The sequence below is a fragment of the Hippopotamus amphibius genome, chromosome 9 (assembly GCF_030028045.1).
Source record: "Hippopotamus amphibius kiboko isolate mHipAmp2 chromosome 9, mHipAmp2.hap2, whole genome shotgun sequence".
NCBI lineage: Eukaryota > Metazoa > Chordata > Mammalia > Artiodactyla > Hippopotamidae > Hippopotamus > Hippopotamus amphibius.
The window spans coordinates 73,915,214-73,938,590 of record NC_080194.1 but is presented as its reverse complement, the minus strand read 5'-3'; the positions used below and the strand labels follow the sequence as shown (position 1 = coordinate 73,938,590).

At 35.8% G+C, this 23,377-nt stretch overlaps 1 protein-coding gene across 11 annotated transcripts in view; it reads left to right on the top strand.

The window, feature by feature from the left end:
- EMSY (EMSY transcriptional repressor, BRCA2 interacting) overlaps positions 1 to 23,377 on the top strand; it is an 86,751-nt gene that overhangs the window by 45,678 nt on the left and 17,696 nt on the right. For all 11 annotated transcript variants that reach the window (XM_057750887.1, XM_057750888.1, XM_057750883.1 and 8 more), the window contains 5 exons: positions 1,385 to 1,534; positions 4,129 to 4,299; positions 12,022 to 12,158; positions 14,720 to 14,893; positions 16,529 to 16,727. In XM_057750887.1, the coding sequence (XP_057606870.1) occupies positions 1,385 to 1,534; positions 4,129 to 4,299; positions 12,022 to 12,158; positions 14,720 to 14,893; positions 16,529 to 16,727 (831 nt within the window). The remainder of the gene's footprint in view (positions 1 to 1,384; positions 1,535 to 4,128; positions 4,300 to 12,021; positions 12,159 to 14,719; positions 14,894 to 16,528; positions 16,728 to 23,377) is intronic.

Here is a 23,377-nt window from a genome sequence, read left to right as displayed (position 1 = left end):
TTCCTTCTCATAACGCTGCTTTCAGGGGACCAAACAGGTGAAAGTCTGATGGAACAAGATTAGGACTGTAGGGAGGATGCTTCAACACCTCAAAAGGAAGTTTTTGCAGAGTGTTGACAGTGTGGGCCCACAGTGTGGGCTTTCAATGTGCCCCTGAAAGCAGCCCTATGAGGACGAAGATTCACTTCTGATGAAGAAGTGAAGACAGCGATGCATTCGTGGCTCGCAGCTCCGCCTAAAACATTTTTTGAGGGAATACAAAAGCTTGTTGGCAGATGGACAAAGTGTATTGAAAAGCAAGGAGATATGTCGAAAAATGATTCTCTTTTCTAAAAGTTAATTAAAATAAATTCTACAGCCAGAATGCGGATAATTTTTGACTCATCCTCATATATTGCCTTCAAATTCTTGTTCACATGCATATTTTAGGTAGGTGCAGTAATAGTGTATTCTTTACTTTTGACAAAGTGAGCTACTTATATACTTTTAAAAGAAGTCAATTTAAACGTAAAGGTTCAAATAGAAAATGTTCTTACTCTTTGTAGTCTTAAGAGGTTAGAGAAATCTTTTGTAGAGTTGAGAATATATAAAAGCTACATTGTTTTTTTATTGGAGTATAATTGCTTTACAATGTTGTATTAGTTTCTGCTGTACAGTGAAGTGCATCAGCTATATGTATACCTATATGCCCTCCCTCTTGGACCTCCCCCCACCCCCATCCCACTCATCTAGGTCACCATAGAACACCAAGCTGAGCTCCCTGTGCTATACAGCAGGTTTGCATTAGCTATCTGTTTTACACATGGTAGTATATATATGTCAATCCTAATCTCCCAATTCATCCCACCCTCCCCTTCCCACCCTGTGTCCACGTCTGTTCTCTATGTCTCTGTCTCTGTATCTGCCTTGCCTTTATTTTTGACTTCTTATTCTAATCCTTTCATTACTATTAATTAATGTTAGAATTAGCCATTACTATTATTTTAAATTTGTATAACTCTTACCAAACTTTTCTAGCCATTCAGATCAATGGCTAATTTGGTTTGAAAGCTCTTATATGATGTGATCATAGACAAAAGAAAAATTGTTCTTCATTAAGAACTTGTTTAATAGCTTCTGTTGTATTTTAATTATATTTCTGAATGAGAGAAATTGGAAACAGGATTTTTTTTTAGAAGTTGAAGAGTGACTTAATGTGTCCATTTCTGCCTGGAAAGATAGGAATTTGAGGAATAACAGTTTAAGGAATATCTTTCATCAGTGTGAAAAAAAGCTTTTTAGGCAAGACTCAGTAAATATGTGTAACTGCTGCCCTCTTGGGTTGATATAAAGCACATGTTATTAAAAATAATTTGTACTGAGAGTTATCTTTCTTTTTTCAAAGGTGTTAAAATCATCACACAACAAGTGCAACCAAGTAAAATCTTACCCAAACCAGTGACGGCAACTCTGCCCACCAGTAGCAATTCCCCCATTATGGTGGTTAGCAGTAATGGTGCAATTATGACAACTAAACTGGTAACCACTCCTACTGGTAAGTTTTCTTGAGTATCAGTCCATTCATTCATCTTACGCACTGGGTAATTTCTCTGTATGAGCAATGTGCTTGACATTGGGAATATAAGAATTAATGAGGCAATTCTTCAAAGAGGCCTTTCTTGACTCTTCCCTCCTCCTGACTGAAATTAGCTCTCTGCTATTGTCATGGTCTTCTTTTCCTTTATAACACATACTACAATTTCTAATTACTTAGCTACTTGTTTGTCGATTTGTTTAATGTTATTCACCTTATTAGACCATGAGCTCCGTGAGGATAAGGGACCTTGTCTGTTTTATTCACCATATATATGTAGAATGTAGAGCTGGTCTGTAAGTAGATGTTTTGTCAGGATTTGTTGAGTGAATGAAAACCCAGTCCCAGCCCACAAGGATCTCCCTCTGATGAGGTTGGGAATCTCTATTACATTACAGTGTAGTTAAGTGTTACTTGGACAGAGAGAAGCATAGGATGCTATTTTACCCAGTTATGGGAGCATCCAGGCTATGCCCAAGGAAGTGACAGTATAGAACATTTTAAATAGTACCACCCTTTGTGACCTTGAGCAGTTTAATTCCTCTCAGTCTTTTCCATTATCTATTTCAATATGATCATAATACCTGTACATAAGGTTATTGTAAGTGTTAAATCAGGTATGTAAACTCCCCAGCAAAGTGTTCATTAGCCATTACTATTAATTAATGTTAGAATTAGCCATTACTATTATTTTAAATTCATATAACTCTTACCAAACTTTTTGAAGAGGGCCGATTTAGATGATAGAATGTAAAGAGTGTAAAATGATTCTCAAGTTTATAAGCTATCATCTATTGGCTGTTATGTAAAAGTATGTATAAACGTTACTCTTAATCTCCCTTGGGCTTTAATATCTCCATTTTCAGAGACAAAACAGAGGCTTATGTTAAGCAACATGCAGAAGGCCGCACAGCCAATAAAAGACAGGACTGGGATTTGAATCCAGATCTGTTTGACTCCCAAAACTTTTTTTAAAAAAAATTGTGGTGAAATATAGATAACATGGAATTTACCATTTTCACCATTTTTAAGTGCATAGTTAGTTCACTGGCATTAAGTACCTTCACATTGTTTTGCAACCATTACAACCATCTAGCTCCAGAACTTTTTTCATCTTCTTAAACTGAAACTGTGCCCATTGAACAATAACTCTCCATTCCCACCTTTCCCCAGTCGCTGGCAACCGCCATTCTACTTTCTGTTTCTTTGCAAAGCCTATGCTTTAAAAACACTGTTCTTGCATTAAATTTATCGTACTTCGCCCAAAACTTTTCTCCATTTGATACAAAGATAGTAGTGTTATATAGATATGATTCCTCATGTTAGGGAAAGGTAGTGAAAAATAATAATGTGTGCTTATGTGTATATATTAGAATAAATGTTTCTAATTTTAAAACAAAAGCTTAAGTTGAAATATTTTCCAGTTATAATTAACTACTTCAAACTGTGTATCTTCATAGCATATTTATTTTGCCCTAGATTTTTTTTCTGATTTAGATGTGTGTTTGTAATCAATTTAAGGTAATTCTACTTAATGTTCTCCCGCTTCTCCCTTTTTTTGGGTAGTGATTGTATCTTAAAATGGTAAATACTAACTGGGTAAAACCATTTTTGGAAGGGGGTTGTTGAAAATGGTTATCACAGTGACCTCTGAATCTAATTATGAAAATTTTTTTTTCAGTTGAAGAAAGGGTTATCTGAGTTATCTTCATTCTCCCCTAAATTAACTGTTCTTAGGAACAATGTTAGGAACTTAGGAACAGTGCTTAGGAATAGTGTTTCTGAATTACCAGATTTGTGAGAAACTACGACAGGCTTATCTGGTTAATTTCTAATTCCTGTTTAGAGAAAGAAAAATGTCCAAGAAATAGTGGGGAAGAGTGTAAAAATCTTTGAGAGATATGAAGAAAAATATTCTAATGGGTCAAAGTTGAGGAAATATGTAAAAAGTGAACTTTTCAGGCTAAAAAGAAATATTCCTGGTAACTCTTGGCAGCTTCAACTTTAATCTCTAGTAAAATAGTGGAATAACTCTTTAAGAGATGGAAATATATTTAGAGGGTAGCAGAGTACAAAACAGTAAAAATTTATAAAATTTTAGGCAAACAATACACGGCCTTATTTGCTGAGTGCTGACATTGGGTTTGGCACTGAGACAGCATGAAACAGATGCAGAGACCTTGAAATCTATAACAGAAATATCTAAAATGCTCTGGCAAGAAAGATGATTAAATTTAAGTTTCTTTTGGCGTCAAACTAGTGGAAGAAGGGTAGTGGAAGAAGGGAACAGAGTTGGTTATACTTTTTCTTGGGGTTAGTAATTTGATGCAACACATCACAAAATTTTATGTGTAAAATTCAAATTCAGTTGGCTATAGTTCTTGCTATGTGCATTGAAAACTGGCTGTAAATTGTTACTTAATGGCTTGACACCTTGAAATTCCATTTTCAACTTAAAGCAATGTAGATTACATTGAATTATAGTTAAACGGTATAAATTGTCATTTTTCTAAAAGTAATGACAAGGTTTTCTCTTGGCTTTTCCCTTTTTATAGGCACACAGGCAACCTATACTCGGCCAACAGTGAGCCCATCTATAGGTCGGATGGCTGCAACCCCTGGAGCTGCAACCTACGTGAAAACTACCAGTGGTAGCATTATTACAGTAGTACCCAAATCATTAGCTACCTTGGGGGGCAAGATAATTAGCAGTAATATAGTTTCTGGTAGGTATATCTGAAATATGTTAAAGGTTGTGGTGACCATAAGAGAAAAAACATTTCACTGTTGAAGGATTCTGTTTGATCTCAGTTTTCTGCTTAGAAGTCTAGAGCTTTGTTTTTAATCCTGATGTTTAGTGATTAAGTATAGTTTTTAGTTCTAGTATTAAATCTTTACTTGTTAAGTTTTTTGAGAGTTTTAAAATAGAAAAATCATTTAGTTGCTTTTAATAAGAATGGAAGGATTATGGTTTACATTTGCATAGAGATTATTCATTTACAAAGTGTTGTCCCATTGATCAATTCATTCATACCTCATAACTCTGAAATAGTTAATATCATCCCCAGTTTACAGGTACAGACATGTTTAAGTTTATTTTTTTTTTTATTTTTTTATTTTTTTTTGGCACACGGGCTTAGTTGCTCCGCGGCATGTGGGATTTTCCTAGAGCAGGGATCGAACCCGTGACCTCTGCATTGGCAGGCGGATTCTTAACCACTGCGCCACCTAGGAAGCCCATGTTTAAGTTTAGAGAGATGAACTTGACCTGTCCAAAACCACACAAGCCAGATAGTGGAAGAAGTAGTATTTATTAGTCTAAATATGTTTGACAAATATCTCATAATTTCAATTACTAATATCACTTTAGCTTATTAAAAATAAAAATACTTGAATATTTTTATTTGCTTTTCACCATTTATATTGGCTATTTACTTTTTAAAAAATATTTTACTCAGATAATGAAAGCTAATATTTATTGGTATTTTGGAAACTTACCTGGTTTTTATTGGCTCATTTATTCCTGCAATATTTGAATTGTGTACCCTGAAGTGAAATGTTAACATGGTATCCATTTTCATTGATTATTATTTTTTAATTAAAATGATGTGAATAATCTCTGACCAAGCAAGCCCTGTCGACCTTAACTGTCTACCATTTTTGTAGACTAACCATATTTTGTATGCCCCAGGTGAATTGTTCTGACATTTTAAAGTGAAGGGGTTGAAGTTCCTGGCAGTAATATGATGTTGCTGATAACTCAAGGAGTGAAAAAAAACAAAGCAGGGCATGGTATTGGCATAAAGCACTATATTTAAAGCTGCTGATTTTGGCTTTACATTTTAAGTGTAAGTGAGAAACTTTAATGTTTGCCAAACTGAAGAGGGTGAAACCAGTAAGGAGAGAATCATCATCCTCCAACTTTTAAGAGGATATTTTAAATAACACAGTTAAAACTCAAATTATAATTTATTACCTGACAATATCTTTAAATAGTATAGAGCACGTACATAAATATTTTTCAAAAGGTAATCGTGTTTTTTAATAGTATGTAGCTTTTTATAACCGTAAAGGTTTTTCTTTACCTATGTATGAGTTCTTAATACCCTATAGCTTGAAGAAGGGTCTACATGTCATGAAGCCTTTGTTTTCAAACCTTATTTATGATTTAGCTGCTTTGTATGAAGTTAGAGCAATATAAGCAAGCACATTTGCCTAGAAGCAAAGAGGTGGTGAGATATATATCCTACATGTGTATACATTTCATCCACCTTTGTTTTTAAATATAAAGTAACTCATGGTTAGTTGCTATTTCAAGTGTATGGGTATATAGAGGAAGAGTTCTTAAAGTTTTTCAGCACTGGTAGGACATACTGGGCTCATAGTTGAAATAGCTTTGTTCATTGCATGGAGCTCATTTTACCTCTACCTCTGCTTCACTATTTGACACTTTCATTCTAAAGAACTCTCATTTCTGACTGCTTTAAACTGATCCTTTTGTTACATATCAATACTCTTTATAAAGATAGTTTTCTTATTTTATAATACTCTTCTTGTTCCATGATACTGGGATTATCAGTTAGTTTATTAGTAGTTTTCAATCCGTCTTTTCATAGTAAACCGATAAGCCTGGTTGGATAAACTTAAACAGTTTTCTGCCTTTGTCCATAATCAGATGCTGGATGCTAAAGTCCATGCCCCCACCACCCCCACAACAAAAAAGAAATGCTTTTCTTAAAATATACTCAAACACCTGGCTGTAAGAATAGTAGGCCTTAAAAAAATAATGCTTTTCCCTTTATTGTGGGGAATTTGGAAAATACAGAAAGATATACAAAGAAAATTAAAAACCTGTAATTTTCATCATCTAGAGAAATATGTTAAAATTTAAGTGTATTTGTTTCAGTTTATTCCTTTTTCTATTTAGGTTTTTGTATAAGTGTTTTTGTGTATGTATGTATATTTTAAAATTTTAGATCTAATATAATCAATTTTAACCTTTTTTCATATAATAATATCATTTTCCCATTCCATTAAATGTATTTTGACACCCCACCTCTGCCCCGGATTAATGACTATACAGTGTTCTCTCATATGATGCACCATAATTTAACTGTTTATTCATTGTTTTTGTGGGGGTTTTTTGGCTACGTTGGGTCTTTGTTGCTGTGCTCGGACTTTCTCTAGTTGTCTTTCTCAAGCGGGAGCTACTCTTCCTTGCAGTGCACAGGCTTCTCAGTGCAGTGGCTTTTCTTGTTGTGGAGCACGGGCTCTAGGCATGTGGGCTTCAGTAGTTGTGGCTCACGGGCTCTAGAGGGCAGGCTCAGTAGTTGTGGCACATAGGCTTTGTTGCTCCCCAGCATGTGGGATCTTCCTGGACCAGGGATCAAACCCATGTTCGCTGGATTGGCAGGCGGATTCTTAACCACTGTGCCAGCAGGGAAGTCCTTGTTTATTCATTGTTGAGTGTTTTAGGTTACTTAACAATTTTTTTTGTCATAAATAATCCTGTAATGAACATCATTATACATAAATATTATATAAAGTTCTTATTTCCTTTGTATAATATCCTGGAAGGCAAGTTCATGCTTCCGAAGTGCTTTCTAGAAAGGTCAAGTTTTTATTTTTATTAGAATAAGCAATTAAGTGGAAGGCATGACTGTTTTTGCAGTTATTTAATTCATATGGAGTCAAATATTATATGTGTATATATGGAGAGAACTTTCAGATATATAAGTCTTTTGGTGAGCTTTGTTGAAGGTTGGTTGAAAAATCATGTCTATTTTATGCAGATGACTGGATCCTTCAGAGATAAACTCATTACCTTGACTCTGAGGACATTTTGAGAACCTGTGACAATGGCAGGACTTGATTTTGATTCCTTTGATCTTTAATACAATGTCCAGGCAAGAAGCTAGTGTTTATATACTTGTTCGTTTGTTCATTCATTTGCTCATTCTTTGAGCAAAGCAACATATAAAACATTACCTGAAAAATCAAGACTGTCAGAGTGATTTAAGGATCTATGAATAGTAAAACCTGGGCCAATAAATTTGTGTTCTTTAAGCCTACCTACCATAATGCTCAAACTTTTATAGGCATCTTATTTTTGAATAGGAATCTCTGGAATGTGTCAGCATCATAGCCCATGATCCAAATGTGATTCAGTTAACTTGCACCCATTGTATCTTGACTTTTTATAAGTAAAGCCTATATATATAGGTGAGTTCTCTAATATACTATGAGCTAGATATGGGGTTGGGTGCTGTGATACACAGTGATTTACATGAGGTGCATTCTCTGCCCTAAAGAATACTAAACAAGTGAACTTATGTACAGTCTCTTGTAACATGAGAACTGTAGACTGAATGCTATGAAAGCACAGAGGAAGACATTTTTAAAAAATGAGTAATACTTCTTTCTTCAATATAATGTAGATGTCTTGAGACATCTACATTACTTTGAGATATAGAAACATGCTATTGGAATGTTCAACTTTTGTAATTTGATAATTCTAGTCATAAATTGTATTCTATCTTAATATAATGCCATACTTGCTTTTCCTTATGCTATGCCTTTTTCTTCTATTTTCTAACACTGCCCCCACCCACCTCCCATTTTGTTAAGCTGGTGAACTTGGTTTGCAACTGTCTCATAAATTGACACAACTGTAATGGAAAGGATTTGACATTTTCAGAGTCATAAATATAATTCATTTGTTAAGCAAGTTTTGTGGAAAAAGTGATCCTTGTACTTTTTTTCTTTTTATAAATTTATTTTATTGGCTGTGTTGGGTCTTTTTTGCTGTGCCCGGGCTTTCTTTTTAGTTGCGGTGAGTAGGGACTACTCTTTGTTGTGGTGCGCAGGCTCCTTATTGCTGTGGCTTCTCTTGTTGCAGAGCACAGGCTCTAGGCGCGTGGGCTTCAGTAGTTGCAGCACATGGGCTCAATAGTTGTGGCTCACGGGCTCTAAAGCGCAGGCTCAGTAGTTGTGGCGCACGGGCTTAGTTGCTCCGCGGCATGTGGGATCTTCCTGGAGCAGGGATCGAACCCGTGTCCCCTGCGTTGGCAGGTGGATTCTCAACCACTGCGCCACCTAGGAAGCCCGATCCTTGTACTTTGATATAGAGTTAAAGCTTGGTTTACATTTCCTTGAGCTAGTTTTTAAATCTTTCTTTTCTTGCTTTCTTGCTTTTTGATATAGAGTTAAAGCTTGGTTTACATTTCCTTGAGCTAGTTTTTAAATCTTTCTTTTCTTTCTTGCTTGCTTGCTTGCTTTTTTATTTATTGACTGCTTTGGATCTTCATTACTGCTCGTGGGCTTTCTGTAGTTGGGGAGTGTGGGGGCTACTCTTCATTGCAGTGCTCAGGCTTCTTATTGCAGTGGCTTCTCTTGTTGGGGAGCATGGGCTCTAGACACACAGGCTTTAGTAGTTGTGGCACTTGGGCTCAGTAGCTGTGGCTTGCGGGTCCAGTAGTTGTGGCATATGGGCTTAATTGCTCGTCAGCATGTGGGATCTTCCCAGACCAGGGCTTGAACCCATGTCCCCTGCATTGGCAGGCGGATTCTTTTTTTTTTTTTCTTTCCATTTTTTATTTTTTACAATAAACTGCATATATTTAGAGTGTACAACTTGGTATCCCAATCTCCCAATTCATTCCCCCCCAACCCTTGCCACTTTCCCCACTTGGTGTCCATATGTTTGTTCTCTACATCTGTGTCTCTATTTTTTGCCTTGTACACCAGTTGATTTGTACCATTTTTCTATAGTCCACATATATGTGTTAATATACGATATTTGTTTTTCTCTTCTTGACTCACTTCACTCTGTATGACAGTCTCTGGATCCATCCATGTCTCTACAGATGTCCCAGTTTCATTGCTTTTTACAGCTGAGTAATATTCCATTGTATACATGTACCACATCTTCTTTATCCATTCATCCGTGGATGGACATTTAGGTTGCTTCCACATCCTAGCTATTGTAAATAGTGCTGCAGTGAACGTTGGAGTGCATGTGTCTTTTTGAATTATGGTGTTCTCTGGGTATATGCCGAGCAGTGGGATTGCTGGGTCATATGGTAGTTCTATTTTTAGTTTTGCAAGGAACCTCCATACTGTTCTCAATAGTGGCTGTATCAATTTACATTCCCACCAGCAGTGCAAGAGCGTTCCCTTTTCTCCACACCCTCTCCAGCATTTACTATTTGTAGATTTTCTGATGATGCCCAATCTAACTAGTGTGAGGTGATACCTCATTGTCGTTTTGATTTGCATTTCTCTAATAATTAGTGATGTTGAGCAGCTTTTCATGTGCCTCTTGGCCATCCATACGTCTTCTTTGGAGAAATGCCTATTTAGGTCTTCTGACAGGCGGATTCTTAACCACTGCGCCGCCAAGAAAGCCCAACGCTTACTTTCTAAAAACACTTTTTTATTAACCAAATATTTGGTGAGGGAGCACTGTCAGAGTAGGCATCATAATCACATATGAGGGATTGGAGGCAATTAAGAGTTAAAGTTGATATAAGTGAATAATGGGCAGCTTGGTTTTTGTGGCTCTTAACAGTTCACTATTCAGAGACTGCATATAAAGGGAAAAACATTTGTGAAACTGGCCCATGGATAAAAGTGCCTTTTTATGTAACCTGAGCATGTTACCTTGGACTGATGAAGCATTAGATGATGGCAAGTGTATTATAAAGATATTATAACAAGATTGCCAAAAATTGACATATAATTAGAATATTCTTATTCTTGTGCCATGTTATTTCTAAAACTAGTAAGAAATGCTAAGGTTTCCCAGTAGAAAAAGGATAAAATTTTAATTTTTCATCTTGAGAGTATATTAATCAATCGTGTTTTTAATGTGTACCCATTCTGTGCTTAGTCATTTGATAAATGATATGCAAGCCTATAGAAGAAAAATATGACTTGCCTGTTTTCGTAGGCAGAGGAAATTATAGATACAAAAGTAGCATAGGGATTGGTGTACTTCAGTGTGGAAACCAGCAAACTGAAGGAGAGGTATATATTGGATAATCTTAAAAATTAAAGTCTGATGGAACCTGGAGGGTTTAGCAGAGGAGTTTGGTCTTTGTGTGGTAGTAATAGGAAGCCAGAGTGAAAGAAGTTACTTATTAAACTAGAGTTTATGGTGTGTATTGTGGAATAGGAACAAATAAGATCAAATTGGTGGATTTAAGGCCAGATTATAAAGGATTTTGAAACCCAAGAAAGGAAGTTGAAACTAAATACAATGGAGAATTGGAAGGTGTTTAACCAGTTTCACAGTGTTGGTTCTTGACATGATGAAATGAGTTGGATTTTTTTAGGATGTTTGCTGGGGCAGGATGCATCAGAGCTATTTGCATGGGATAGAGAAACTTGAAATAGGGAAAAGATATGGGAAGCCAGAAGAGATGAGGGCCTGTCTATTGAGCTGGCATTGATAACATTTTGAAAGAAGACATATGTTGGTGACAAATTTAGTTCATTCACATACTTATTGAATGATTACTTGAGTTAATTGGCATATGGTGTGTGCTAAGCACTGAAGAGTCAGCGCATGAAAAATTACAGTGTGGAGCTAAGGGGCTTTCATTTTGTTAGAGGATACAGGGAGTAAAGGCAAGACAAGAATCAAAGATTTGCACCAGGATTTCCAACTTGAACAATTACAAGAATACAGGGTATAAATTTGATGGGTAGATAGATTTGATAGGTGGAAGAGAAGCAGATTGTGGAAGGATGTGGGGGAGAGGGTAAGATAATATTATGTTTGGATCAATAGATATAGCTCTTAATGGTTGAAAATATAAATTTACATATATAAGTATATCATTTAGGGTTTCATCCTCAGACTTTTCAGAGTGCTGCAGGTTATAAAAGTATACATTTCATCTGACTTGATCTGTGACTCAATGTTTATTTTGTCTTTTTTTGTCACATAAGAATAAATGAGTTATTTCTTTTCATAAATTTTTTCTAGAGTCGTGTTGTATGAGAATTTGGATGCATATTTACCTCCTTTTTATGCTCTTTTTTTGAAGAGTTTTCATATTACACTAGTTACATAGGCAGTGCTTATTGAGTTTGGGAGAAATGTTTGTCATGGAATAGAAATTCTAATTTGTTTCAATTAATATTGAATATTAATTGGAATATTGCTGGGGAAGCAGATGGTGATATTTTTAGATTCTGAGTTTGGTGTGTAGGTCCCCAGATTCCAAAAAGATGAATGCTGCAAGAGTCAATTCTTAGTATTGTCTTATTCTAAGACAACTTGTAATTTATTATTCCAGGCCTTCATTTTCATCCTCATGACAGCCTTCACATCATCTAGGGGTGACATTGACTACATGTATTAATTGTGTACAACATAAACAGAAGTAACCAAATATCACTAGTCCTTAACTCAGGCCTCCTTTTCTCCCCCCTTCTCTAAGGAACGACTACCAAAATCACTACAATCCCAATGACTTCCAAGCCCAATGTGATTGTTGTGCAAAAGACTACAGGAAAAGGAACGACCATTCAAGGCCTCCCGGGCAAAAACGTTGTCACAACGTTGCTAAATGCTGGAGTAAGTAAGAGCTCGAACTGCAGACTCAGCAATCTGCTAAGGATTTTAAAGACCAGCTATACAAATATTTGTCTAAGGACTTCAGAACCTACAATGGCCAGAATGGTTTGATTTACCCCTACTGTGATGAAATAACTGTTAAAACACCACCTACTGATGCCATTTTTTATAGTAATTTCTAAAACTTGTTGCTCATAGCTAGGTTGCTTATGACCATGATTCAGATGCTTAGCTTGGTCCAGATGGAAGATTCTACTGGCTTAGCTACAGAGTGGCCTCTTGTCAGAGGACAGTTTTATCCCTGCTGTGGCTAGTAGATACCAGTCTAGTATTTCACCTACGCTAGGCAAAGAGAAATATTTGAGACTAAGGCTGAATTAATGACAAAGATTTGTTACTTTCATTTTTACTTCTTTGAGCTAGTGAAAAAAAAATCAAATAAATAACAGATTCATTTATGGTTCTGAAGGCAGTCGTTAAGAGGTTAAGAGATTTGGAGTTAGCCAAACCTAGGCTTTGTCTCTGAGTATTGTAGTTGTTTGATTTTGGGTTATTCAACTTCTCTCATCCTTAATTTCATCATTTGTACGTTGGGGATGATGATCTCTACCAGTGAGTTTGTTGAGTAACTAACTGGTAGCTGTTCAAAGTGCTTAGAACAGTGCCTGGCACATAGGAAGTCCTCAACAAATTGTTTTTTCTTACTGTTATTACTCTTTGTACTTAACTGTGTAGGTTTGGTAGTGTCCCTACTTTGGTAGAAAAAAGAATGCTATATACTTCATTGTAGTTGATCTCTAGTAGCTTCCTAGGCATCACAGTCTTTACAATGTTGGTAGGGGTCTAGTATTAGATTTTTTTCATTACGTGGGAAAACATAGCTTTTGTTCCTAACCTCAGTTCACATAGTAATCCAAAAGTAAAGCCAGGATTAGAATTCAGGTTTTCAGAACCCTTTATCTTCTGGCTTGTAATTTCACGGAATTTAGTATTAAAAGAGGGGGGTGCCATGTACTCTAGGTCCTGTGGTCACATAGATCTAAGAATAGTGTGTGAACACTAACTGTCAAACAGATATATATATAATAGCAACTTACATATAATAGCAACAGTTTGACATAGGAAATGATAGTTAAACAAGCAGATCAGAGTATAAGACCATCCTCTTCACTACATATGTATATGCATCTGCACTCATAACTTGCTTACCTGTGCATGCATGCACATACACACACACACCCCCCCCAGAAGAGCTTTTTGAAAAAATAGCCTGCTAGTTGGTTTTGATTGGTTTTGAATGGGTCTTTACAATTATACTTGGACAGGGCTCATTGAGCTGCTTAATAGAAGGTATTCCCACTTGCAAACTAGCAGCTTTTAGGCAAATGAACTAGAGCTCTTTCCAGAGATGCTGCTCTGAAAGGTGTGTGTGTATTAAAACGTTATCATATGATTGGCAGACGCTCCATGCTTCCCTTAGATAATTGCCGCAGGTATTTAAATGGGAATTTTGTAATCATTTAGCTCTAAATTCACAGAGTGATCACCATTTTGCCAGCTCATCTGGGTGCGTTGTTTCTACTGGCTGCTAAGTTTAGATGGCCACACATTTAGGTGATAATGACTAAAAAGAAAAACTGATAAGGTGAAAAAGTTTCAGATCCTTTCCTTTTTAATTTTATGGATTTTAATTTTTAAAATTTTAATAGTTTAGTAAAATGACTGTATTTGAATGTAATTTAGTTAGGCTCAAGTATTGACTCCATAAATGACCAGAAAATGGTACTTAAGAATAAAGGAGATGAAAGTACAGGAAATGGTGAAAAGTTAATGGGCTTATTAAACTATCTAGTTAATAGACTAAAGTGATATTAGTAACATGCTAATGTGGGAAATGTCCTCAGTTTTTTCTTTGTATCTTCCCATGTAACCTCAGAAAGAATGTTAATACCTCTGCTGATTTCATCTCTTGCCCATACTATTTCACTCAGGCATTTTGCTATATATCCTTATAATTTCATATTTGGGGAACTTAGGCAGTTTATTTTATATGTGAACATTTAGCTCTTGGTAAAATGCACAGTAATTTTTTTTATTACACGTATGTTCATTTCAGATAAACTGTCACAATAAGATGAATGTTGGGGGGGGCAAAACCTATAGTCCCAACACTTAGAGATAACCAATGTTAACATTTTAGTATATATTCTTCTATAATTTTTGACTATTTTAGTATATATATAAAATATTATATATATTAAAATATATATATACTGTGAATGAAACAGTATAATAAGTATTCTTACATAAAGTAATTTTTAAAATTCATTCACCAAGAAATATTTAGTGCCTTCTTTGGACAGAAGGTTGGTTAGATGACTTCTAAGATCATTTCAACTAAGATTTCTGATAACCTGGGAACATTGTACTTTGTTGCAAAATTTACAGCCCTTTCCCTATGATCTTGGTAAAACCTTTCTGTGATTTTTCAGTGAAAGAACAGTTGTTTGTTTTTCATTTAAATGCACATAAATCTCATATATTTACTGACTTCAATTTAGGGAGAAAAGACTATTCAGACGGTGCCAACAGGAGCAAAGCCAGCTATTATCACTGCTACAAGACCCATCACCAAAATGATTGTAACTCAGCCAAAAGGAATAGGTTCCACAGTTCAACCAGCAGCTAAAATCATCCCAACAAAAATTGTTTATGGGCAGCAAGGGAAAACACAGGTATGCTAAGATCTGGAGATTTTTCTTGACTCTGGCGTATTTCAAATTCCTAAAATTCTAAGGTAGAAATTTGAATGAAAAGATCAGTAATATTTAAAGAATAAGATTATTAAAAGTTATGATTGAATGTGTATAATCATCTGTTTTCAAAACCTGTGTTTCTCTTTTCAGTATTTTTTAAAAAAATCTTAATATTTGTGTCATGTCATGAGCAAAGGTTAGAGGAAAGAATCCCCTTGGAATAAAATTTGCCGAAGTTGTATATTGTTTTTTGAGAAGAAGATGGTTGAGGAGGATGGTAATTATTTATAATCTCTCAAAGTGTTTATTTTTTATAAGCTTACATGGCCTTTGAAAGCACTTTGGATATTTACTTATAAAATTTGATTTACTTGAAACCTGACTAATGGGGAAGTTAGAGATCTGTTCATTTTTCAACCAGTAAATGAAAGGTAGCTTTTCTGGAAATTTGCCTGGGAAATTGAGGCTCAGGATTTAATCCTATGTTGCTGGGCTACTGTTTATTTTACAGGTACTTTACTTTTCTAAGATTATCAAAGGAAGCAGTGTCAGCTTTGGTTGAGAAATGCTCTCCTAGAAATTTTGTGAAAGATACTAATTTACCTACAAACTAATAATTTGCCTTTAAAATCAGTTCCCTCAGTATTATAGCCAAATTGTTTATGTATCTAAATAATGTTTTGTGATTTTCTAATAAATTCAAATTGTCTTTAAATTTCAACTGTAACAGTTTCATTTGCTCCATCATCTAAGTCATAACCCATGTTTTCATTCTTGAATTTTTGGAAATGTGACTTAATAGAATCTGAAAAGGTTTAGAAACTAATGTGGGGAGAAATAAAAAATAATTGTGGTGAAGTAACATTTTTATTTCATGCACCCAATTGAAGTTAACTCCTAGGGTCCAAATTTTGGAGTGGAATGGTTCAGTGTGAAACTTCTCTCTCATTTTACTTGTTCTAGTGTCTGTGGTTTTGACCTTTGCCAAGAGTTAATCTATCACGTTCTGTATCGATTCTAGTGGTTGTCTAAATTAGTGTTCCTCTGGGGATGTATTTCAAAGTTGACCAGAGTCCTAAGTAAGTTTACTTCGTGCAGATGTGTTAATTAGGAATTTCACTTGGTTGCTAAAGAAAAGAAACCTGAAGAACGGTGGCTTAAACAAATTAGGGTTTTATTTTTATTATGTTGAAAAATATTCAGAGGAAGCAAATCCTTAACTTATTGTGAATCAGAAGTTCCCCTGGGAATCTAGGCTCCTTGTATCTTTCTGTTCTGCCATCCTTAGCTTGTGGCTCTCATTCTACTATGCAGCCTATAGATTATAAAATGAATCCTGAAGTCACTGTAGGCAAGAAAAAACAAAGGCAAAGGCTCTTGTCAGAATCATAGCTGTTGTAATGTAGCATGTACCACTTGATATGTTGTATGTGGCCTGCTATAATTTGTTCATAGGTCAAATTCGTCTTTGATTAACAGTACTGTGCCCAAAACATAATAAATGTGCAGAGTACCGTTTTCTACATCAGGAAAATGTTTCATTGTGACCTACAAGTGAAGCATTTTTTAAATGCTCTAAAATTTATACTGGTTGTATTTCTGCTTGTGTTCTAGGTTCTTATTAAACCCAAACCAGTGACGTTTCAAGCTACAGTTGTTAGTGAACAAACAAGGCAGCTGGTCACAGAAACATTACAGCAAGCATCCAGGGTGGCAGAGGCTGGTAATTCATCTATTCAGGAGGGAAAAGAAGAACCACAGAGTTATACAGATAGTAGTTCCTCTTCTACAGAGTCCTCCCAAAGTTCCCAAGGTAAGATCCATCTTACTTCTGGTTTATATAATAACAGCTGACATAGTGCCCTAGTTCTAAAATAGTTAAATCTAGGGATCTCAAACAAACATGTATGCTTTGACTTATCAGTTCTTTGATTTTGTTGTCTTTTGTTTGATATATAATCAGTGAGCTGAAGTTTTGTATTTGGTGAGACTTACCATTCTTTCCTGCTTGGCATATGTTCATTAAATAATGGGTAAACTTTAGATGATTATTTTGGCAGGTGGATATTATCAGAGTGAATAGACCTGTGATTCCTTCTGTTTGCTTTGAGTAAGTAGGAGAAGTATGCAAGAAAGTGAATATACCTTTTGAAATGGTTGTCGCTGAACCCTGAGAAAGGATCAAGGTGGCCAGACATGGGGCCTTAAGTGGGCTGTAAGTGGGTAATCATACATTGTAGTTTGCATGGGACAAGTAAGTTTATTTCTGTTCTAGAATAATTATTAGTAGCATTCTCTTTCACTCTCAAACGTGTTCCAGTTTAAATGATAGTTGTATGGTTGTCCTAATTATAAGGAAGGTGCTATGAAGCCAGACTCCATAGTAGGGAAACTTATTATCCTTGGTGCTGTTTTAATTATGTTGTTCTAGGAAGCCACTTGAAATAAACTCCTGATCATAACTTTTGAGACTTTCTACAAATCTAGTACCCACGTCTGTTGTTACTTTAACCACCCACATTGTCAGGTAGTATATTTATGCCTGTACTTCTAAGCTCTGATACATCCAAACAAAACTGTTTATCTTCTCTTGATCATTCCTCACTCACTCCGTTTCCTCTCCTCACCTCTCCATTATTCTCTCTGGAATGCTTTCTTAGCACTTTCACTTTTCTAATACAGTTTTTTCATATTGTACAGGCATTATTATTTTAACTCTTCAGTGGAATCTTCCAGATTAGTCTTACTAATGGTTCAAATTGCTGATTATTCCACTAATTCAATTTGACATTTATTTATTAGTTTATACTATGTACTAAGCTGCATGAGAAAGCTTCATGAAGGAGGTAGCATTTGAAATGGTCTTTGAAAACTCATCAATTAAAAATAAAATGTTGATTTTAATGAACAATATGGCTCTCATTTTAGAAAATGGATAATTTTCTTCAGCATATTATCAATAATAGTAATATTTTCTGACTCAATTTGCTGAGATTTAATTTATATAATTATAATTTATATAATTTAATTTATACATTCTATATTGATTATGAATCAGTTTATATCTGGTTACAGTGGGGTGATGCTTATTCTCTGATTATTTCTTTCAGAGTTACTGATTTTGTATGTATAGATTCCATTCTTAGTTTAACACATCAGATGCTTTTTTTCCTCTTTTATTTTTAAGTCTGCAGTTATTTGAATAATACCAGCCTTTTTTCCCCTTGAGAAGTATTTTCATAGAGGTCAGGTAAAATGTTTAGGTTATGAATTGGTGCTGAAATGGGGACCTGAACAGTAGTTGTCTGTGTATACATAATCTCAGATTATCTTTTGAAATTGCTAGTTTTTTCCTAAGGGAACTATAAGCCAATCATTACTTCCCTAACATGCCATTTCATTAGGGAGCCTTCAGTTTTTATTGAAAGGGACAAAAATTTGGCTGTTTTTGGAAGTGATTGAGTGTAAGTTTTCTGCTCTTTGATCTGTTACTATACATGGCATCATTTGTTTTTATTCTTGTTATTTATCTTTCATTGCATATTACTTTATTATTTTTTTTCCAAATATATGTTAAGGCCTACTCTTTATTTGGTTGTGCCAGGTCTTAGTTGTGGCAGGAGGGCTCTTGGTTGCAGCAGGATGGCTCCTTAGTTGTGGCTCCAGGACTCTTAGTTGTGGCATGCAAATTCCTAGTTGTGGCATGCATGTGGGTCTAGTTCCCTGACCAGGGATCGAACTTGGGCCCCCTGCATTGGGAGCACAGAGTCTTGTCCACTGTGCCACCAGGGAAGTCCTCATATTACTTCTTTTAAAAATATTCTATAATACAGAAAAAATTCACCAAAGTACGCATATATAATATAGTTGACTATAAAGCCAGTTTTTATAATCTGCATTTACTCTTCTCACCATATCCCTGTATAGTTCCTTAGTACATTCTCACGAAGACAGGGGGCTGGGAATATATATGCTATGATTTAAGAGAAAGGGATAAAGGTTTTTGTTTGTTTGTTTTTTGTTTTTGGGGGGTTTTTTTGGCCGTACCTTGCGGCATGTGGAATCTTAGCTCCTCGACCAGGGATTGAATCAGCATGCCCTGTAGTGGAAGTGCTTAGTCTTAACCACGAGGGAAAGGGATAAAGATTTTGATCAATCTAAGATTCATGTTTGGTTTTCAAGGTATAAGAGGGTATACCTATGGGTAATTATAAGCACTATATAACAGTCGATTTTTTCTTTATATTGCTTTTGTAGTTTTTAGCCCACCTCTTTTTAGTAACTTTTCTTTTAATGTAATTTCAAACTTACGGCAGAGTTGCAAGAAGACTATCCCGTGTATTTTCTTTATCTAGATTCACCACTTATTTATATTTTGCCCTATTTGCTTTGTTGTTGCTTCCTTCTGCCCTCTTCCTTGTGTTTATAATTTAAAAATTTTTTAACCATTGAGAGCAAGTTGTAGATATCATGTCCTTTACTTCTAAATACTTACATTGTAGGTTTATATTTCTTAAGGGTTAGTCTCTTCATAACTAAAATACAGTTATCAAAATCAAGACATAAGAAGTTATAATTCTATAATCTACAATCCATTCAAATGTCATCAGCTGTCCAATCATGTTCATTGTAGTTTTACCACCCCCTCCCCCCACCAGTTCACAATCCCAATTAGGATCATGCATTACATTTAGTTGCATTTAATTGTCATGGCTCTTTATTTTCCTTAAATTTGGATAATCCTTCAGCATTTCTTTGTGTTTCTTTTAAAAAATTTATTTATTTATTGGCTGCATTGAGTCTTCATTGCTGCATGCAGGCTTTCTCTAGTTGTGGCAAGTAGGGACTACTCTTCATTGTGGTGTGCAGGCTCCTTATTGTGGTGGCTTCTCTTGTTGCGGAGCATGGGCTCTAGGCACGTAGGTTTCAGTAGTTGTGGCACGTGGGCTCAATAATTGTGGCTCACAGGCTCTAGAGTGCAGGCTCAGTAGTTGTGTTGCATGGCTTAATTGCTCCTCGGCATGTGGGATCTTCCTGAACCAGGGATTGAACCTGTGTCCCCTACATTGGCAGGCGATTTTTAACCACTGAGCCACCAGGGAAGCCCTCTTTGTGTTTCTTGATCTTGACATTTTTGAAAGAAATAGATCAGTTACTTTATAAAGTAGTCTTCAATTTGATATTGTCTGATGTTTCTTTATCATTTGATTCAGCAGAAATTCTACAGATGTGATGTATCCTTAGCTTTATCTTATCAGGAGGCACCAATGTCAGTTTGTTCCAGTATTTGTGATGTTAATGTTGATCTCTTGGTAATTAAGATGATGTCTTCCTGTTTTTTTTGCATTATGAAGTTACCATATTCTCTCTGACATTAATGGTAATTTATGGGGAGATGCTTTGAGACTATATAAATATCATATTCCTTTCAAACATTTATCTACCAGTTTTAGCATCCATTGATAATTTTCTAAAGCCCATTATTTGTTATATAGTTGATAGTTTGCATTCTTCTGTAAGAATGAATCAACTTTTCTTGACTTCATATCCTTTTTCTGATGATTTCCTTTTTACACAAGGCTTAGAACAAGGATGTCTCTTATGCCAAGGGATTTCTTGATTCTACTTGTGGGTTCTAAACTTTCCCCACCATTCCCCACCCACAAGGAATAGCATTTTAGGCCTTATAACCTTATTTCTGAACTATCTCCTCACAGGCTGGAATAGAGACCTTCATCTTCACCTTGTTGTGGCACTTTCCTTGATCACCGTGGGAGGGTTCATTACTCCTTTTATACTATGCTTCCAAAATTGCTTTGTACTACCAGCTATTTTAACATTGATCATTTTATTTTGTACTTTTATTTGTTTAATATAATTATTTTCTTTTTCACTAGGCTACTAGCTTCTCAAAGGCAAGGAGCATATTCATCTCTATGTATTCAATATTTAGTAAAGAGCTTAGTTAGCTCTAAGCAGACACCCAGTAAAAGTTTCACTGAATGAACAAACAATAATAACTGTGGCACAGGGTTAAGCTTCAGCCTTATAAACTCATTTTTGTTGCCTGAGTTCAAAACATTTTTTCCTTTCTGGGGTTTCGCCTAACGTAGTGGGTGGGCCTTTTAAATTGTATGCACATGAAGTATTTTTACAAACTGATAGATAGCTAGATGACCAACCCTAATAGTTCAAGGTCATACTTGCCTAGGTCACTTACTGAAGATTGGTATGTATGCCTTCCACAGTTCCTGAGCTTTCCTTCCTATTTGGATCTTCTTTTTTTCCCTTTCTAACTTGGGAATAGGGTTATTGCGCTTATTGGGTTCCAGAGTTTTTTAAAAAGAAAGAAAAAAATGTTAAAAGTTTTCTTCATTTGTATTCTCTTTAATTCCAGAAGGTAGATTAGCTAGAATACAAATTATGTGAAGTAAAATGGAAGAGAAAATGGAGACAAAACCAAGGGTAGGGATTTAAGATGGAATGTGGCATGAGGCAAATACAAAAATGCATCCTGTAAAGACATTGCTTGAAGTAGGCCACATCTTGGTTTCTAGGATGATTTTTCCAGAAGCTTCATGATCTCGGTAGGTCATGGTGAGGTTGAAGAATAAATCTAAGTTAAGCAAAACATACTTATTGCAGAACTTTTCAGAGCCATTATGTGATAATATATATTGTGAAAGATGGACATAATGTAAAATGCCCCCCAACTTTTTTGACCATGGAACCCTTCTTTTGCAGAACATCTTGAGGAACTAGTTTTCTCTGGAACATTTGGGGCAAAGCTGTATAAGCAGTTATATACTGTGAAGGCCTTGGGCTTTATGACAGTACTTCAGAGGGAAGGTACATATTACATCATGGAAGGGATATAGACATCTTGGGTTTAGTTGAGAAGAGATGGTTTAGATGCATAAGGCATCTGGGAATCATTTTATATGAAGAATGGTAGGTGGAGATAAGATACTTATTAGGGAGAAGAGAAGGTGAAGATTGGGTTAGGTTGTATGGGACACGGGAACTGTTGTCAGTTATCTTTTTTTTTTAAACAATTTTATTTATTTATTTTTCATTTATTTTTATTTATTGGCTGCGTTGGGTCTTTGTTGCTGTGCATGAGCTTTCTGTGATTGCAGAGAGAGGGGGCTACCCTACATTGCAGTGCATGGGCTTATTGCGGTGACTTCTCTTGTTGCAGAGCACGGGCTCTAGGCTTCAGTAGTTGCGGCATGTGGGCTCAATAGTTGTGGCCTGTGGACTCTATAGAGTGCAGGCTTAGTAGTTGTGGCGCACGGGCTTAGTTGCTTCGTGGCATGTGCGATCTTCCCAGACCAGGGATTGAACCCATGTCCCCTGCATTGGCAGGCGGATTCTTAACCACTGTGCCACCAGGGAAGTTCCTTGTCAATTATCTTGAGGACTGTGACATGGAAGAGGAAAAGAATTGGTCTTTGGTAGGTACATGGACAGAACTGGAACCATTGAGTAGCAATCAGAAGACCTGTTTCCACTACATAGAAGAAAATTATCTAATTGTCATAACTGTGCAAAGATGGAAGGAAACTGTCTTGGAAAGCAGTGAGTTCTCTGGTGCTAGATTCCTGGACTGTTGGGGATATTTTGAAGATTTTAGCATAGGATTGATGGTAGTATTAAATATACTTTTAGACTTTTTTTCTAGCTGAGCAGTCTTATGATTCTATGCAAATGCTTCTTATAGTAAAGACATAGGAGACATAGAGATGCCTGAATCTGCCTTTGGATGTAGCAGTACAATGTATATCTCTAGTACCTAATATGTAGTAGATGCCCAATAAATATTTGTTAAATGACCTGTGTGGGAAGATATTGAGGGTCAGTAAGCCATCATCCTCAGGAGAAATAGGGGAGTCTAGATGGATGCACACTGCATAATCAAATGGAACTGTTAGATCAGGCTTCTGGTGTCTAAGTCTTTGCACTCAGACCCCAGCATCAGACTTGGTAGGCAGTAGACTTATCTAGTTTAAGCATAAGCCAAAAGTAGAGAGGAAAATCACTCAAGGAATGTTTTTCACATTTAGGTTCATGCTCTCATTCTTTGTCACAGCTGTTGGGGTTGCTGCATTGATGCTTTGTATGGTCAGCTACGCTTTCTTCTGAGTATGGGCAGAAAGAGAAAGACCAATTTCCCCAAGTCCCTATGGGATGATGTTATATGGGGTGATGTCACTGATAGGTGCTCCTATGTGGAGATTTGTTTTCCTTTTCCAGTCTTATTCACCTTATTTCTCTACCAATGCAGTTTTTGCTTTTCTGGGTATTTAGTATGTGTATTTTACAGAGCTGGGTTGCAAAGTTGTTCTTTGCCTGTAGGTCTTCTCATCTAGCCAAGGGGTACTTATAGCATCATGAGAAATACTTAAAATTGAGAACTTAGTTTATATAAAATGAATGATTCCCTAATATAATAAGTTCTCT